The sequence below is a fragment of the Pyrus communis genome, chromosome 17, assembly GCF_041283825.1.
Source record: "Pyrus communis isolate YQ-2024b chromosome 17, ASM4128382v1, whole genome shotgun sequence".
Lineage (NCBI taxonomy): Eukaryota > Viridiplantae > Streptophyta > Magnoliopsida > Rosales > Rosaceae > Pyrus > Pyrus communis.
In genome coordinates, this window is record NC_142581.1 from 1,527,700 (window position 1) to 1,546,915 (window position 19,216).

General features: G+C 37.2%; 2 protein-coding genes and 2 long non-coding RNA genes across 15 annotated transcripts; 1 reads left to right on the plus strand and 3 right to left on the minus strand.

Moving 5' to 3' along the window:
• Window positions 1-583: 583 nt before the first annotated feature.
• On the minus strand, window positions 584-9,627 carry LOC137749476 (protein MAIN-LIKE 1). 12 transcript variants are annotated; one of them, XR_015958402.1, is made up of 7 exons: window positions 9,473-9,627; window positions 8,632-8,753; window positions 7,593-8,185; window positions 7,115-7,508; window positions 6,842-7,017; window positions 5,695-6,591; window positions 584-724 (listed from the first exon to the last, which is right to left on the minus strand). XR_015958402.1 is itself a non-coding variant. In XM_088688958.1 (5 exons), exons 1-3 carry the CDS (start codon window positions 8,517-8,519, stop codon window positions 7,480-7,482), a joined length of 462 nt encoding a protein of 153 aa, XP_088545084.1. In that variant the 5' UTR covers window positions 8,520-8,625; the 3' UTR covers window positions 6,034-6,594; window positions 6,842-7,017; window positions 7,089-7,479. The 12 variants fall into 12 exon arrangements, 4 of the variants coding, with proteins under 4 accessions (XP_088545084.1, XP_088545083.1, XP_088545082.1 ...); XR_015958400.1 differs by having other exon boundaries at window positions 5,695-6,594; XR_015958398.1 differs by having other exon boundaries at window positions 7,089-7,508.
• A 1,530-nt stretch (window positions 9,628-11,157) lies between these two features.
• LOC148689214 (uncharacterized) lies at window positions 11,158-12,655 on the minus strand. The gene is made up of 2 exons (XR_015958411.1): window positions 12,528-12,655; window positions 11,158-11,794 (listed from the first exon to the last, which is right to left on the minus strand). It is a non-coding gene; the product is annotated as an uncharacterized LOC148689214 (long non-coding RNA).
• On the plus strand, window positions 11,539-17,578 carry LOC148689215 (uncharacterized). The gene is made up of 8 exons (XM_088688959.1): window positions 11,539-11,831; window positions 11,941-11,978; window positions 12,536-13,003; window positions 14,053-14,202; window positions 14,567-14,668; window positions 15,851-15,898; window positions 16,096-16,529; window positions 16,821-17,578. The coding sequence occupies exons 1-8, from the start codon at window positions 11,539-11,541 to the stop codon at window positions 17,451-17,453; spliced, it is 2,166 nt and encodes a 721-aa protein (XP_088545085.1). The 3' UTR covers window positions 17,454-17,578.
• A 513-nt stretch (window positions 17,579-18,091) lies between these two features.
• Window positions 18,092-19,212, minus strand: LOC148689216 (uncharacterized). Its single transcript, XR_015958409.1, has 2 exons — window positions 18,770-19,212; window positions 18,092-18,685 (listed from the first exon to the last, which is right to left on the minus strand). It is a non-coding gene; the product is annotated as an uncharacterized LOC148689216 (long non-coding RNA).
• Between the last annotated feature and the right edge of the window lie 4 nt (window positions 19,213-19,216).

Here is a 19,216-nt window from a genome sequence, read left to right on the forward strand (position 1 = left end):
AGTGCAGAGCAGAAGATGATAAAAAAAAGAAGGCAAACGAAGTAAAAATTGAAGAATCCAATCGACTGGTATGAAAGAAAATTGAATAGAACAAATGGGGTTCATACTTCATACCTGATTCTTCTCCAGTAACGACGTTCACGGGAAAAGAATTCCGCGCGCTGTGTTCCACGTGAGGATCAAGACAATATTTTGGACCAGATCAAAACTTTGCGTTTTGGCGTGGGGCGTAAAAGTAAATGTAAAAATATGAAAGTGTTTGACAAATAAAAAAAAAAAAAAGAAATGGCTAGGGAGACAACTCTACTTGAATCTATTTATTTTAACTTAAAAACACTTTTCAAGTTATTAGCCCCGATGCTGCTCACATAGTCAGTGGCTCGAGCGATGGAAATGCCAATACTTGGCAGGTAACATTTGTTTTTCAAAGCGTTATTGTTGAAAGAGTTTAAACTAGGGTTGTAAAGACTGATTGCATAAGCACAGCTCAGTTAATGATGAGTGAGGTTTTGACTTCATTATATAGAGATTACAAGATAAGTTTGTTACAGTATGAACGTATAACAGATTACAAGTGAATTCAAATTACAAATACAAACTGATAGAGTCTAAGAAGAGATAGGAAAGTCTATTTGATGAAGAGTTCTTGAGTTATCCAAACTATGAGTTTGACTTGATGAGCGGGACTTAGATGATTTGAACTGCAGGGATGTGGATTGCTGACCTGGAGTACATGTAGGGATAATAGGTTTATCACGCCCCTGCAAGCTAAGCGGGTGTTGACGCACGGGAAGCTTGGAAATGGGATAACTGAAACGAGCAGAGGACAATCCTTTAGTGAGAAGGTCTGCAATTTGATCAGCAGTGGCGACATAGCCAACAGCAGTGGCAACATAGCCAACTTGTATTTCTTTGCGAACTACCTTTTCTCAGATATAGTGGTAGTCAACTTCAACGTGTCTCATCCTCGCCTGATAAACAAGATTAGAAGCTACTGCAAGTGCACTAATATTGTCGCACCATAACTTTGGTAGAGAAAGTGAAAGGTGCAAGTCACGAAAGATATGGCGGAACCAAGATAAAGTGGTTGTCGTATAGGCCAGTTGTCTGTACTAGGCCTCAGTGCTTGAGCGAGACACCCCTTACTGGTTCTTGGAGCTCCTAAAGGGAAAATGCAATAGCCCCCAGTGGAGCGCTTATCGTCAGGATCGCTAGCATAATCCGCATTGGCAAATGCAGTGAGGGTGAGAGGACTAGGTTTATTGACAATGTCGTGATCATGAGTGGCCTTCAAGTATCGGAGTATGCGTTTGACAGCAGCCCAATGAGCAGTGGTGGGTGAATGCATATATTGGCAGACCTGATTGACGACAAAAACAATATAAGGTCTCATGAAAAGAAGGTATTGGAGACCACCGACTATACTTCGAAAATTAGTGCCATCTGACAAAGGTTCTTCTTCATAGAGACTCAACTTGGGGCCAGTTGCAGCGGGAGTGGTGAGAGGCTTTGCGTCAGACATATTGATATTTTTTAGAAGGTCCAAGATGTACTTAGATTGACAAAGATACATGGCAGTGGATGTCCGTGTAATTTCCATTCCCAAAAAATAATGCAAATGACCGAGATCCTTCATAGAAAACTTTTGGTCAAGCAGTTGAATGAGTCGAGATATATGTGATGGATTATTGCCCGTAACAAGGATGTCGTCGACATATATCAACAAGTAGATAACAGCAGATCCATTAAAGAATGTGAACAGCGAAAAATCTGCTATGGTTGCCTGAAACCCAAGGTCTTCAAGATGTTGGGAAAAACATTGAAACCAGGCACATGGTGCTTGTTTCAAACCATATAGTGATCTATGCAGTCTACAGACATTTGATGGAAACTGAGGATCCACAAAACCTGAAGGTTGTCGCATATAAACGACTTCTGCTAAAAAACCATGTAAGAAAGCATTCTGAACATCAAGTTGTCTGATAGGCCAATTGTAGTGAAGGGCAATGGAGAGAATGAGTCTAATTGTTGCATGAGTGACCACGGGACTGAACGTCTCGCTGTAATCGATACCATATTGTTGGTGAAATCCATTTGCGACTAGTCGAGCCTTATACCTCTGTATGGAACCATCAGAATGCTGTTTGATCCGATCGTAAGAGAGCATTAAACTCTTCTGCCATTGCATGTCGCCATTCGGGATATTTGTTAGCCTGTGTAAAACAAGTAGGCTCAATCACAATATTAGTGACAGTAGAAATAAATGCATATTTGGGATTAGGTTTGTGAATCCCGTCCTTAGCACGTGTTGTCATAGAGTGAGTAGGTTGAATTGTCCTCTGAGATGAAGAGGATGTAGAAGGAACATGACTTGCATTCGTGGGTCCTAAAGGAATAGTAGGAAATGAAGGATTAGGGATATGTAAGACTAAGGGAGAGGTAGGTGAGTCAATGACAGGTGATGGTAAAGATGGTGAAGTAGGAGAGGTAGGTGAGTCAAGGACAGGTGATGGTAAAGATGGTGAAGTAGGGTTAGGCGAGAGAGGTGTGAAGTTGTTGGGATGGATGGGATTGATGGCAGGAATTTGTGGTGGGATAGGAGTAGAGGACTGTGTGCAGTATGGGAGTGGGGGGACCTATATCTAATATCAGATTGTTTGAGGAAATATGGGATGATAGGGACAGATTAGAAATGGATTCTTTATATGGAAATGAGGTTTCATCAAAGACAACATGACGAGACAAATTTTTTTTTTCCTGTAGACATGTCAAGGCATCTATAACCTTGTTGATTTAGCCAAGAAAAACACAACGTTTGGATCTAAATTGAAGTTTATTAGTATTATATGGTCGAAGATATGGGAAACATGCACACCCAAAAACTTTTAGGAAATCATATTGACGAGGTTTGTAAAATAGTTTTTGAAACGGGGACTCATCATGTAAGACTTGTAAATGATTTATCAAATAATTTGCCGTATGAAATGCTTCATCCCAAAAAGATGTGGGTAACGATGAATGTGCAAGAAGAGTAAGGCTAGTTTCAACAATATGTCGGTGTTTGCGTTCAGAAATTCCATTTTGTTCGGGATGATGTGGGCATGTTAAACAATGATTAATACCATGATGAGTCAAGAAAGCTTTGAAATTGTTACTAAGATACTCACCTCCCCTGTCGGTTTGAAAGGATTTGATGGTAGCGTCAAAACATATTTTCAACCAATTTCTTAAAATCAACAAATGTAGAAAATACATCTGATTTCAATTTTAAGGGATACAACCATGAATATCGAGAGAAATCATCAATAAAAATGACATAATATTTAAATCCATTAATTGAAACAGAAGGAGAAGTCCATACATCCGAACGAGCCAATTGCAAAGGAAAAGACGATTTTGAAGTAGACAAACTAAAATGTAACTTGTGACTCTTGCCCATGGGGCATGACTGACAAAAATCACTGGTTACAACGCCATTGATAGGCAACTTATTCCTAGAAATTAAACTTTTCAAAACATGAGAAGATGGATGACCTAATCTAGAGTGCCAAATAGAGTTGGACACGCTAGCACCTATGTATGTAGAGACTCCTTTATTGCATGATGAAACTGTTGAGAAGGGGTAGAATCCATTTCTACTCTAGCTGTGGAAAAGCATATTCCCGGTGTGAAGATCCTGAACACGATATGAGTTTGGGTATAAAGTTAGAGAACAATTGTTATCATTGGTAAATCAATGAATGGAAATAACATTTGTGGATGCATTAGGGCAAAATAGTGTGTTTGATAGGTGAAAATTGGCTTGGGGTGTACGAATGCAAGTGTTACCAACATGAGAAATTTTCAAACCTGTTCCTTTGACTACACCATTCACTTGATCAGTGCCATTGTAAGGACGAGGATTGGATACTTGGGCTGGATCATTTGTGATGTGGGCATTGGCTCTAGAATCGAAAAGCCAATTCTGGATTGTTGGAGCACTGGCAAATGCAGGTGGAACACCGGCAACATATGCTTGAAGTTTTGGCGCTGGAACACGCCCTTCATAAGACATGTTTAGACTGTTGAAACAATCGATTGCTGAATGGCCATGTCTATTACAGATTTGGCATTGAATCCGACCATTAGGAAAAGAACTCTCAGAGGGAGCATGACTGAGAAGACCATCAGGTTGGCGAGATTGAGAGCCTTGATAAGGCCCATGATGAGAGCTTGGTGAGTTGCATGGGCGGGAGGAAGAACCACGACCACCATTGAGACTGATGCGACCTTGAAACCCAAAGGAGGATCCGCGTCCTCGAAAAGTAACAGGTGCACGACCGCCATTGCGAATTGCAGCAAAGGTAGTAGGTCCGATGTCAGCTGTGAATGCAGAATGCATTTTCTATCTTCGTTCAGCGCCAAGAAGAAGTGCTTCCAAAGCATTGTACGTAATCGCCTCGTCATGAGCTTAGGTGGAGGCAACCGTGCTTTTATAAGTAGGACCAACATTATTAAGAATGATTGCAATGATGTCGAAGTTTGAAACAGAGCACCAGAGAGAGAGAGGGTATCTGCGAGACAATTAATTTTATCCAAGAATTCAGATATGGAAGAATCACCTCTGTGAGTATTCATCAACTCACTTCGAAGCTGAAGGAGACAACCGATTGACTGAGAAGCATAGCGGTCACGTAGTGTTGTCTAGGCAGAATGGGAGCTAGTTTTCCTAATTAAAGCAGCGAGAACGGTGGGGTGAACTAAAGAGTTGATCCACGACATGACAATGGCATCTTGTTGTATCCAGGTTTCGAAGTCAAGGTTGACTGTGTCAGTGATATTGCCATCCGCATCTTTCAGGAAGGCTGGAGGACATGGACTGGTTCCATCTACAAATGAAACTAGGTTTCTGCTGCGGAAGAGAGGTAGCATTTGGGCTTGCCAGAGTGGGTAGTTGGTACGATCAAGTTTGATTGTGAGAAAATTGGAGGCATTTAGGAGGGGAATGGGAGATGAAGATTGAGAAGCCATGTGAGAGGGAAAAAAATTGCATCTGTCGAGAGACTTTAGATGTGTGATACCATGAAAGAGTTTAAACTAGGGTTGTAAAGACTGATTGCATAAGCTCAACTCAGTTAATGATGAGTGAGGTTTTGACTTCATTATATAGAGATTACAAGATAAGTTTGTTGTATTATGAACATATAACAAATTACAAGTGAATTCAAATTACAAATACAAACTGATAGAGTCTAAGAAGAGATAGGAGAGTCTATCTGATGAAGAGTCCTTGAGTTATCCAAACTATGAGTTTGACTTGATGAGCGGGACTTAGACCTGGTTTGGTACTGAGGTGATTCTGAAAAAAGCTGCTATAAAAAAAAACTGGGAGCTGTTTTTGTGTTTGGTAAACACTCAGCTTCAGCTTTTTTTCACAGTTTTGGATGAAAAAAAGCCAAAAACAAGAAGCTGCAAAACCTAGCCTTGAAAAACTGGCTTTTTTTCACATCTGTTTTACATAAAAGTTTACCAAACACTCTAATACTGCTTTTTTTTTTTCAAAAGCACTTTTACAAAAAAGTTTACCAAACACTCTGCTGCTTTATTTCACAGCTGCTTATTCTCACAGCACAGCAGAAGCAGTTTTTTTTCAAAGCACAGCAATACCAAACCAGCCCTTAGATGATTGGAACTGCAGGGATGTGGATTGCTGACTTGGAGTGGTTTGCTGACCTGGAGTACATGTAGGGTAATAGGTTTATCAATTGTTACTGGTCTCGGATCGAGAATGATACTATTGGCAATGCCAACCAGGTAAACAAGCAACAGGAAGATCCCGTTGTATTGGAAGGCCATGACAGGGAAGTTACAGCAGTAGATTGGTATGTTTTCACTCCTACCCGAATGCTGCTGGTTTTCGTTATTTCTTGACAAAAGACTGAACCTTTTTCCGACTTCGAATAGGTCCCAGTTTGAGGTCGGGAAGATGGCGACGTCGTCAGATGATTTTACGGTATGCAAGACAGAGTCGCAGTTCATATATAAGATTGTACATTCATCAATTTTCACAATGCATTTGCCATTTTCTTTAACGTTTTAGATTCAACTTTTCACTTTTATGTTTCATCTCGATAGGTTCGCATTTGGGACTCTCAGAATAGTTACTCTTACTCCCCAAGCACAAGCTCACCATCTACCGTTCGAAGAAGAGTCATGGCAATCCCAAGAGCAGAATGTAGAAAGCTTCTGATGAGTGAATCAACGATGCATACCTCAAAGGATTCCGGAAATTTGTGTCCGTCCGATGAAGGATTAGACGAAACAAATTCACTAAATCCGATTAGTATGCCCAAAATGAGTACTCCCCCGTCACAGAAGAAACAATCTGTGTCGGATCCTGACTTTAGCAAGACCTTCGAGAAGACCCCCGAAGCTGCATCGGACAGCCCGTCTTCTGTTCTGAACCCTCCCTCCTCTCTAAAAAGGAAAACAATCCGTGATTACTTTGGAATACCTCCCTTAAACTTGTAGGCTCTGTTTTTCCTTGGGTTTATTGTACAAAGTGCTGACATTCCCTCTGAGTCTACTGCTTCATAACTGGATCCATCAACCCTGCTTTTGGATTATTTCAATCGTAAGTACAAAAAAAAAAAAAAAAAAAATTCCCGGACACTTTCTTTCCTCAAAATCTCGTTCTTAGTTTCAAAGTTTGATTTTTTTCTGGTTTGATTTTGTGCAGGTTTCTATATGGAATGTAAAGCGCATACAGAGATTTTTACGATGAAAATATCACTCTCATTGTATTGTATTTTTGTGCCATAAGTAACTGGGTGCGATTCCAAATACAGTTTTAGATGCTTACTTCAAAAATCTGATGAGTGCTGAAGCGTATAGTCATCCATCCGAACTTCTACCCTCTAAAAGGTTTTGTATGCTCTCAACTGCATTGTAGACATCATCAGGGAAATCTCTCAATGCAACCTCCTTCCCCATGTCCACAACACGCCTAGTGACGTTCAGGATATGTTGCACACGATCCTGCAACAAATAATAACCAAATACATGAATGCAATTTCGACAACAATTTCTACTCAAACTGAAATATTTACCTGATAGTATAATGTGTGAGAGGTACATTGTGGGTCAAATGAGGAAGTACTAAGTGCTGGGTTGTGGACATAAGAACGAGATACTTTGTGGTACCGGTTCATGTACCCTGAGACAACATCTGATGCAATGCTAACTGGGCTGCTTCGGTTATTTTGATGCAAGACGTGATTCTGCCACCTATCTCACATCCCATCAATGTATTCAAATAATACCTTGTTAACTGATGCATGAGTTGCTTTTGTGCTTCGAGGAAGGACACACAGTGCCTTTGGAATTGTCTGTACATGTCCAAACTGCCTAAGTACCCTCTCAGGACAGTAGGGCTCAACAACATCGAAGCATTTTAACATCCCAGTAAAGTATGTTATCTCATGAAATGGTTGTGCTTGTCTATGAGATGTGTAGGGTTCCCAGCTGACCTGAAAAAGATATATATACATGCATTAGACATAATGGTATCACTAAAAATTATATTTGATCAGTAACGCCCAAAATGTCCATACCTGGTTGGCTGTCAAAGAATCCAACTTTTTCCTCATCTTCTGCAAGTCATGTGTTGTGGTTCCACTAGACGTTCGTGGCTTCCAACGACATGCATGAGGGTGAATATCAGAGTAATTTTGGTCATAATTAGGGCTACAAACTAGATGCATGTGTTCGTACACCCATGTCTCTAACAAGGTCATATAGCCACTCATTTGTTTGACCTTATATCTAGTGGATTGCCCTAACTGATGATATAACCAAGTTGGTGCACTAGAACCCCATGCACAGCCTCTTACAGCATCAAGATCCCTAAGTAGTCTTAGATAAGTAACATGTACCCTGGTCCCGCTTTTGTCCACAAAAAGAGTACATCCCAACAAGTACAACAAGTAAGCCCTAGCTGGACACTTACTTGCTTCCGTTGAGTCTGTATCACTCACACCTTCAAAACGTTTTCGTAACCAAGAAAGAGTCACATATTCTTCATTGAACTCGCTCAAAGCCTCGGTTGCCTCCTCGTCATTAACCCCTAATAACTCTACCAATAGTTCATGATTACTCATGACATCTTCTGCTTGTAAAGAGATTGCCTTGCCCGTGATAGGAACCCCTAAAAAGGAAACTGAAATTAGTAAAATTTTAATCTGCGTAAAGATACAATTTTGATATTATGCAATCATAAAGTTTTTTTTTTTTTCTTTTCTTATACCTAAGAGGTTTGACACGTCGTCTAAAGTAATGGTCATCTTAACAAACGGTAGGTGAAAGGTGCTAGTGTCCGGCTGCCAGCACTCAACAAAAGCAGAGACCACTATCTTATCAACAATTCGATATGTACACTCCAGAAGCGGTAACAAACAGGACTCTGTAATGTACTTCCTAAAAGTGTTATTGTTTTGCTTGTCCTGCCATTTCCCTTCTTTCAATGTATTGTACTTGGACATGCACCTTAGTGGACCACGTTCCGTTTGACAAAAATCAAATCCGATATTTAGATTGAAAACATGGAACAGGTAACTGGCTAAAAATGCTATTATGTACCCAAACTAACAATACCTCATTAGGCAGCCTTTCACTTCGCGCAGATGCAGGGGGATGTACCGGAATATGTTTCTCAATAGCATTACTTTTCTTAGATGATCTTGCAGCCTCCTTAGTTTTTCTTGCCTTCTTCATAGCTAGAATTAATTAAGAAAAGTAAAGAGGGCTTCGTACTACAGAAGCATTTTTGTGGAATAATATGCAAGGAATAACATTTTTGTGGAATAATATGCAAGGAATCATTCTGTGGTGTTCTGCTAACAAAAAAAAGGAGTAGTATAACTGGAAACTTGAAAGGAATCTATTACACTTAATCATACGTCGGCATCGAAATTTTTCCAGAAAGGGAATTGTTCATGTATGTATAAACAACAACAACAACAACAACAACCAAGCCTTATCCCACTAAGTTGGAGCGCCTGTTGTACTGGTACAAGTATAACACAATCAATTAGCAGACTGCTCAGCTTTGCAATTGCTAAATTGTTGCTCTTTCAAATGATTTCTTGTTTAAGAAAAGCCAATTAATTAGCCACTTGTGAATGTAATTAGTAATACATTAATTTGGTAACCAATTTTCTACGGTTCCATTCCACAAGAATTTCAAAATTTTGTTGTTCTAACACAACCAGACAGCAGATGAAAATTTTGAACTTTTTCAGAAACCTAAAAGCCCCAAAAGGACAGAAACAGAGAAACCCAGAACCCCAAATTTGACAGAAACCCTAAACCCCCAAATTGACAGAAACCAACAAGTGCAGAGCAGAAGGTGATAAACAAAGCAAACGAAGTAAAATTTGAAGAACCCAATCGACAGGTGTGAAGGAAAATTGAATAGAACAAACGGGTTTCGTACCTGATTCTTCTCCAGTAACGATGTTCGTTGCAAAAGAATTCCGCGCGCTATGTTCTAGGTGAGGACGAAGACACAACTTTTTGGACCAGATCAAAACTTTGCGTTTTGGCGTGGGGTAAAGGTAAATATAAAAATATGCACGTGTTTGACAAAAAAAAGGTACAAAAAAATGCTAGAGAGATTAAATTTTTAGATAATTTTTTTTTGTTGATCAAAAGATGTGGAGGTTGATGGTTTGATTCTTATTTTAATGATTTAAAAATGAGTCTAATTATCAACTGCCACATCATATTGTCTAGAAAAACATAATTTAAAATTTTAGTATCTCTAGCATCACAAAAAACACAGGATCCTCAGAGGAAATGAATCCCTTGTTTCGATGTTTTTGGAAGGTTAGTGCCACTTGAGCAAATTATAAAAAGGTTTTTTTTAGCCAAAATGATACCTCAGATTACCATAACTAACTTTGATCTATGAGATTTGAAATCAATAGAAGTGGTCATGAGTTTGTCCACCGTCAATCATTTTGGTCATTCTGTGAAAAAATTTCATAAAATAAGGATAAAATGACGAAAGTACTCTCATTTTTTGTCAAATCATTTTGGACCATTGTTTATTATTGAGCGTATTTTTGTCATTTTGATAGACTTACTTGATGATGCTAATTTGATCCTTAAATTAATTTGTACTCTAAGTATGGCTTCTAACTCCCAACTAGGCTTACTTGATGCTACTCCTTTGATCCTTAGATTAATTTGTAGGCAAAGTATGGTTTCTAAATTCCCAGGTCCCAGCTAGGCTTACTTGATACTACTACTTTGATCCTTAAATTAATTTGTACGCCAAGAATGGCTTCAAACTCCCAGCTAGGCTTACTTGATATTGCTCCTTTGATCTTTAGATTGATTTGTAGGCAAAGTATGGCTTCTAAATTCCCAGGTCCCCACTAAGATTACTTGATACTGGTGCTTTGATCCTTAAATTAATTTGTACGCCTAGTATGGCTTCTAACTCCTAGCTAGGCTTACTTGATACTGCTCCTTTGATACTTAGCTTAATTTGTAGGCAAAGTATGTGTTGACCCTAAAAACTAAATTTTGGGTCCAAACAGTATGACTTCTAAATTCCTAGGTCCCAGCTAGGCTTACTTGAGAATGCTCTTTGATCCTTAAATTAATTTGTGCACCAGGTATGACTTCTAATTCCTGGCTAGGCTTACTTGATACTGCTCATTTGATCCTTAGATTAATTTGTGGGCAAAGCATGGCTTCTAAATTCCCAAGTCCCAGCTAGGCTTACTTGATTTTGCTACTTTGATCCTTAAATTAATTTGTACGCAAAGTATGGCTTCTAACTCCCAACTAGGCTTACTTGATACTGCTCCTTTAACCTTAGATTCATGTGATATGAAAAATATGGTAAGTATAACATTACTCAATTAATAAAAATGAATGTATAATAACATGTCAACTTACTATTATTAAAAAAAATGGTAATAACATATTTTTCTTTGTAAAATACAAGGTTTATTTTTTATTTTTACTACTTTGATTAATATTTTCAACTATTTCTAAAGTTAGATTGCAATAACGAGACTTGACATTGTAAAACGGGGACAGCTGATTAATTGTTCCATGTCGATCCATAAGCGTACATCAATAAAATAAGAGAATAGTTATTAGCACTTTAAATTATCATTTCTTTACAAATGTATTTTTTTTTCTCTAATTATAGAAAGTTTGGACTACAAAATGAGATTTTTAGAGTACTAATAATAAATCCCTAACTTCGTATTGAAAAGGGGAATCTGGATTGCAAAATGAAATTATCAGCACAATATGATATCTTATCCTTGACTATATTAGTATATCTATATATGTTGCAGCGCCAATGCTACAGATCACCAATTCAAGCTGAAGCATTTTCTGAAGGCTTCCCCATTTCAATTGTAAGTAGTTAATTCCTTATACTTGGCTTAGTATTTCTTTCTTTATTTTCTCATACACATACATGATCGTGATCTAACTAATAAAATCTGGTTTGGAAAAATTGACAGATTTAGAAGCATGGCAGCTGCGTCTAGTACCATAATTGTTCCTCAAATCCTCGACGGAGAGCACGATTATAAGGATTGGAGTGTCCACGTCAAAACCTATCTGCTCTCTAAAGATCTTTGGGACGTTGTTGAAACAACCAGTAAACCCAAGTTTAAGGCTTGGAGGAAGAATAATGCCGAAGCTTTGCATGCAATCCAACTTTCTTGCGGGCCCCGTACTTTTACTTCTATCCGTGACAAAACCACCGCCAAAGCTGCTTGGGATACTTTGGAAGCACAGTTCAACCCAGAAAAAAGAAACTTGTGAGTTGTTATTTCTTATACTTGCTTCACTATTTCTTTCCTTGAATTCATATATAAACACATGATCATGATCTACATATAATAAAATTTCCTTTGGATAAATTGACAGATTGAGCATGGCAGAGTACAACCGAGAAGAAATCTCAGGTATCTATCATCAAAATCAAAGAATTAAATGTATATGAAAGGTTCTCTTGCTTTCTTTGTGTGTAAGGAATGCATAATCGCTCATTATTGATCAATTATCAAGGGTGGAACCATGATGAATAAATGGACGTGCTTGCAAGGCTTTATCTCAAACCTTGATATCAAATTCAAGGGGTAGTGACCATCAACTCTTGATGATTAGTTGACCAAGAGAATCAGACTTAACCTGTTTATCAGTATATTGTGCATTATTTTCTTTTATCTTTCTATTTAAAATTAAAATTAATTTTTTTTCCCTATAATCCCTGTTTCACATTAAGGTTTTAATCTCAAAACCATATCAAATCCAAAGATTAGAGATTGTTGGGTGTGTTGCGTATCGAGTTAAAAGTTGGGTGTGAAGAGATTGTTGAGTATAAATAGATATTAGATTAAAGTCATAACATGCTATTTACTTAAGAAGCAAGTTATTTTAAGTTACTCCACAAGAATTGAAGAAGAAAGTAGTTAATATAATGTATAAAATGTCAACATTAATTACATACGTACCCTTACAGATGAGATCCGGCGGGCGTATCGAGATTTCTTCAATGTTGTAAGGATGGGTGAATGGTCTGGCATGGATGAGTTTCGTTCCCTACCCAATGCATTAACAATAAAGGATTCACTGGGGACAGCTCTTCACAACGCAGTAATATTCGGGCACGAGCAAATAGTGAAAGAGCTGGTGCAGTTGATGACGGAGGAACAGTTGGAGATTAAAGATGGTTATGGTTGGACGGCTCTTGCTTATGCTGCTAGAGACAACCTCAAGATGGTAAAATGCATGGTTACGAAGAGCAAGAAACTACTTCGTATTGCCGAAGAGGGCCGCCAAATGATTCCGATTCTCATCGCTGCTATGTATGACCGATGGGATATTGTTCGGTACCTCTACTCTCAAACTCCAAGCGAAGATCTAATGGCTGATAAAGGCCGTGACGGCTCTCAACTTCTTGTCTTTTGTCTTTTTGCCAAACAATTTGGTAACCAAACTACTCTTAACCGAATCAAATTTTCTGCACTGTGTGTGTATATATTATACAGGTCTTTTATGCAAATGGATCTCCATTTTTTGAAAAAAATGGAGATTAGGTGTGGAACCCACTTCACATTGAACTTCAATGATCCAAACCGTTTATTTTGTAAGTCTCGATTCATAGATCATCCTTACAAAAATTCAATTCAATCCGAAACCATTTGCCTATTTAATAATCAAGATAAAATTTCATTGTTTTTTATATAACAAAATATTCGTTAAGTTTTTTGAACTCGATTAGATGTCTTAAATATTTCCGATTTGGCTAATATTTTGCAAGGAGATCTATGACGTGCAACTTGAAAAATAGACGGTTCGGATCGTTAAAGTTCGATGTGGTGTGGATCCTACAACTAATTCCGATTTTTATAAAAAAATAGGGATCTTCCTTAAAGGCTTCCTATATATATAGGGTAGTGCTATCAACACATCCATTTTTATTTCTACACCTCCCTCAATTTTCGGCGGTTAGATCGAATGAACTGAAGAAGATCAATGACAAAAAATTAACAAAGGTGCATTTGAGGTAAAAAATAGGTGTGTGCATAGCACTTTCCTATATATATATATGTGAGTAATTCTCATTTTACTACCCTAAAGTATCGTGGTTTTCAAACTTTCATACATCAAGATTTTTTCATCTCAATGTCATACCTAAAGTGAGGATTGTGGTACACTTTAATACTTTTATTAGGCTTTTCGTCAGAACCTAAGTTAACGTGTGACTTGGCGCTCACGTGGATAATGAATGAGCGTCACATGTCAATATGACCCCACGTGGGCGCCATGTCACGAGTTAATGGAGGTTCTAATGAAAAACCTAACAAAAGTATGAAAGTGTCCTACAAATCTCACTTTAGTTATTGACATTGGGAAGGCAAAAAACTTGATGTATGAAATTTTAAAAACCACAATACTTCATGATAGTAAAATGAGAAACCCTATACGTATTTATATAGCATATATATAATAATTGGTCTAAATATATACCTACAGATATTGGATGGCGTTTACTTATGTGTAGCCCAGCCATGGCATGTACTCGAGGCCGCGGAATATACTCCCCTTTATCTGCAATTTCTAGTATGCCCTCTGCATTTCCTAGTGGGATGTCGCTCAAATTCTGGCAACGGTGGATCTATAACTGTTAGTAATATCTTCCCTTTTCTCTTGCTAACATCAAATTTGTCAACACTATGAGTGGCATATACAAATGTCACCTTCCACGAATTTCATAAAGTGGTTCAAATAAGATGGTCTCCTTAATATTTTTCTTAAATCATATTACAACCATAATTGGTCTTATGTCAAAGACACTATATACAAGGAGTATTTTGAATGAGGAAGTCGTATTTCTTGGTAGGTATATACATAGAGCATGCTCGTTCCATCAAATAAGATGGTCTCCTTAATATTTTCTTATACCAATGGGTACTATCATAATTGGTCTTATGTCATGGACACTATCTGCAAGGAGTATTTTGAATGAGGAAGCCGTATTTCTTGATAGGTATACACATAGAGCATGCTCCTCCCATCAATGAATTTTGTATAGATGTTCAAGATCAAGAAAATGAACAAGGCAATCAAGGCAATCAAAGGAATAGAACAGGTATGTTACATCTCAAAACTCTAACTATGGTTTGATATGTTGAAGTCCTTTCCATATGTTTTGCGCTTTTTTTTTTTTTGGGACTTTTTTCAATTATCCATCTCCTTGTTTTTAGTAATTAGTTAGGTGATATATAGGTGTCGTATATAATGACATATAAATTTTCTTTTAACTATTTTTCATTGAAAATGATTAGATTTTCATATGTAAATATTCAAATCAAAATTTTGAGTAAAAATGCATAAATAAAAAATTTAATTAAAATTGAAAATTAAGAAAACTAAACTAAATCTAATAACAGCTTAAAATTTTGGACTAATGAGGTTTTGTAAACAGAATATTTGATGAATTCTTATTGTTAAGACAAATCTGCATCAATTGATTAAAGAAGGAAAATATAATTACAAGTGAAGAACAATATCACTAGACCGTAGTATATACTAGGTGGCTATCACATACTTTTTGTATTTAAAAGTTATCTCATAACGGAACAAAATAATAGAACAAAAAACAAGTGAAACATTTAAATATATTTAAAATATGTAATTCGCGTTATGATGAAAAAGCCTTTCAACCGTGCAGAGAGACTAGCAGTTTCTCTATTTTTGGTCTCATTGGACGAGACATGCACTGCCCACCCTGAACAGGCGCTTTTTTTTTTGTTTTGTTTTTGGGTCAATAGTTAAATAGGTTTCTAAGGTGGGAATGGAGCTTGATTTTCACTATTGCACTAGCCCTCCTCAACCAGCACTCAACTATGTACGACCTTTTTTTCAACTCACTAACAGTGAAAACTGACGGTTGTTTTGACGACTGCATGAATAACATATAAATCATTACTCTATGTCAAGTGAACACAAAAAAAACATTACAAATTTTTGGAACATGCATGATAAAGTTTTTTGTTTGTACAATACATTGTAAATATCTCTTAATATTTATAATGAAAAGCAACATATGCAATATGTATTTTGGGGCACTTAGAGTCTGTGATTAAAAAAAGATCTCTAGCATGCACGAGTGCGTGCAAAAGGCTAGTCTTATTGCCATATATCATCTAATCAGCATATAAATAAGATTTGTATTTAATTTTTCTAATTTGCTCATGCCATTGCCAAGTATCATCTAATCAGCATATAAACAATTTTGGAAGCAAAGTTTGATTTTAAATTTGTGTCGCAGTCTTCGGTTTATTTCAAGGACTTCCATCGAGGCTTTCAGAGTTTTTGGGTACGTGGACATTAATTAATTTATTTTTTATGAAAAATGATACTCACAATTAACTTCTCACTCATCTTTGTTGGATCATGTCGGTTGATTTATCAAATTCAATCAGCTCCTATTTTTCATTTGTTGAAACTATCGATTTATATATTTATTGGTAAAAATGTGGTTGTGAGTTGTAACATTGTTTAATGTCAACCTAGGAATCAGCCGCATTCGTGAACTGAAAATGACCCATGTTCAAGTAGAGTTAATTTTGCACATCATGTGTGAGGTGATAGATCTTTTAAATCATCAAGAAATGAAGGATGGCCTTGTGTACGAAGCAGTATACAGTGCTGTCCAAAATGGGACTGTTGAGATCGTTAAAATGCTCTGTGAAGCCAGACCAGAATTATTGTTCAGAGGCTTAGAGGATGGAAAGAACATATTTCATTATGCTGTTGAATGCCGTCAAGAAAATGTTTATAACCTTATATACGGGGTTGATAAAAGAAATCTCATTACGACTTTGAGAGACAATTCCGACAACAGCATACTACATTATGCGGGGATGTTATCTCCATTAGCAAGCAAAAAGCTTGATGGTATTGCAGGTGCAGCCTTGCAAATGCAGAGAGAAAGGCAATGGTACAAGGTTAGAATTATTTTTTATTATTCTTGTACGCTTAATTACATTTATGACCCCTGAAATTCAATCCGCATACTTAACCTCACGAAATTCAAATTGTGTCATTTAATACCTTGAAATTTAACTTCTTTCTCGCTTTGTTCCATGCCATTGCCGTATAAGAATAATATAAATTCTATCTCATTATATTCATTATTCATGTATCAAATGAAGCATTTTTTTTCCTTTATAATTACTGAAAGAACACGATCACCTCATATCACTACGATGTATAATTTTTTGTTCAATGAAATGCAGGACGTAGAGAGTATTGTGGTTCCACTCTCGAGAGCCTCAAATTTAAACAAAGATGGTTTGACACCCCCTCAATTATTTACCGAGGAACACAAGGAGTTGCTCGAGGGTGGAGAAAGGTGGATGAGAAGTGCAGCAAAATCTTATACAGTTGTCAATGCCCTCATTATTACAATCATGTTTGCTGCAGCATTCACGGTTCCGGATGGAAACAACCAAGTAACAGGGTTTCCCATATTCTTAAAAGGAAAGGTATTTATGGTTTTTATAGGTTCAGATGCTATTTCGCTATTTTCTTCCGCAACTTCAGCATTGATATTTTTGGGTATCCTTACATCGCGTTATACTGAAGATGATTTCCTCAAATCCTTACCCACAAAGATGATACTAGGCCTTTCCTCACTCTTGATCTCCATCGCCACCATGATGGTTGCCTTTTCTTCTGCCTTATTCATCATGTTTCAGGATAAATCATGGTTTACTTATCCATTCATTTTCCTCGCTAATATACCTGTCACTTTATTTATTTGGATGCAATTTCCTTTGCTCGTTAAGATTTTCAAGTCTACTTATTGTGAACGAGTATTCGATAGGAAAAAAACACTTGACATACAAACGCAGGACATAAATTCTTGATGGTTTATGCGATATATTAATTGTGTAATTGTAGTAATGTAATGTTTATCACTTCTAAGAAAGCTTGTATGCATTGGACACACTATTAAGTGTTTGGTTCCTGTAATAAAATCTCCATTGTTCAATTTTTTTTATTTGTTCTCCAGAAGATACAATTTAATTGGAAAACTTGAAGAAATTTGAGGTTTCACCATAAAACTCATTAGTAATATGATCTTGTATCATATATTTATGAATGTGAGATTGAAGTTGGAAATGGAATGGAACTCTTGGATCGAATCATCATGGCAGTCAGGTATAACGATTTTCAATTCTCCGTTTTGAGGAATGGATGTGTTTAGAACTTAGGACTCACGCAATATGAAATTATCTTTCAAAAGTATCTTTCAAAACTCGTTGATGTTGTACACGGCGTACACTCTATTCAACGAGTTCGCTGTTCTTCTATCCGATTGATGCTTAGCCCAAACCAAAAAAGGGCAAGCCTGGAATTATATATGTAATGACATTATGTTCGAATTAAGGATCGTGTTATCCACATTATTTTTTACTTTTTGCATATCCCTTTCAATTTTGACTATTAGATCGAGCGACTTGACAAAAAAAGGAATATAAATTAACAAGAAGTGTGTGAGAAGTAACAATGAGTGTGGATAACACCACACAGAATTAATTATGTACTCTTGTATGAGCATGCATGCTTACAGGTAAGTTCCTACAAGATATATTTAGCATATCTTCAATCAACCAATAATTGCCTCTCTAATCGTTAGGTCCACACTTCGTTGGGCTTTATCTATATTCGTGTTCCAAAATACGGTCCAACTGTCAAATATCCAACCAACCCACAATCCTAAGCTAATATTATTCTTTCGGTCTCGAGCATGCACAAGAGAAACTTCCACTTGGTGAATTTTGTGATCATCTTATGGACTCAATAAGTATGACCTAATTGGTTTATTAAATATGGCTTTTGATGTTGACAATCATAGATGTGTATATATATATATATTTATATATATAGACACGACGGCCATGTAGGTCCATCTCCACTCGCTCGGTCGTTTTTCTTGAGCAATTTTTTTAGGGGAAAACTAAAAATAAAAGTACCTAAGTACCCTCTCAGGACAGTAGGGCTCAACAACATCGAAGCATTTTAACATCCCAGTAAAGTATGTTATCTCATGAAATGGTTGTGTTTGTCTACGAGATGTGTAGGGTTCCCAGGTGACCTGAAAAAGATATATATACATGCATTAGACATAATGGTATCACTAAAAATTATATTTGATCAGTAACGCCCAATATGTCCGTACTGGTTGGCTGTCAAAGAATCCAACTTTTTCCTCATCTTCTGCAAGTCATGTGTCGTGGTTCCACTAGACGTTCGTGGCTTCCAACGACATGCATGAGGGTGAATATCAGAGTAATTTTGGTCATAATTAGGGCTACAAACTAGATGCATGTGTTCGTACACCCATGTCTCTAACAAGGTCATATAGCCACTCATTTGTTTGACCTTATATCTAGTGGATTGCCCTAACTGATGATATAACCAAGCTGGTGCACTAGCACCCCATGCATAGCCTCTTACAGCATCAAGATCCCTAAGTAGTCTTAGATAAGTAACATGTACCCTAGTCCCACTTTGTCCACAAAAAGAGTACATCCCAACAAGTACAACAAGTAAGCCCTAGCTGCACACTTACTTGCTTCCGTTGAGTCTGTATCACTCACACCTTCAAAACGTTTTCGTCACCAAG

Bases quoted from the DNA above. Each gene is read 5' to 3' on its own strand.
- LOC137749476 (XM_088688957.1), bottom strand. From the start codon at position 8,519: ATGTCCAAGTACAATACATTGAAAGAAGGGAAATGGCAGGACAAGCAA. The intron at 8,186-8,284 runs GTATAAGAAAAG...TTTCCTTTTTAG, and splicing joins CGACGTGTCAAACCTCTTAG to GGGTTCCTATCACGGGCAAG. The intron at 7,509-7,592 runs GTATGGACATTT...TATCTTTTTCAG, and splicing joins ATTCTTTGACAGCCAACCAG to GTCAGCTGGGAACCCTACAC.
- LOC148689215 (XM_088688959.1), top strand. From the start codon at position 11,539: ATGGCAGCTGCGTCTAGTACCATAATTGTTCCTCAAATCCTCGACGGA. The intron at 11,979-12,535 runs GTATCTATCATC...GTACCCTTACAG, and splicing joins CAACCGAGAAGAAATCTCAG to ATGAGATCCGGCGGGCGTAT. The intron at 16,530-16,820 runs GTTAGAATTATT...AATGAAATGCAG, and splicing joins GAGAAAGGCAATGGTACAAG to GACGTAGAGAGTATTGTGGT.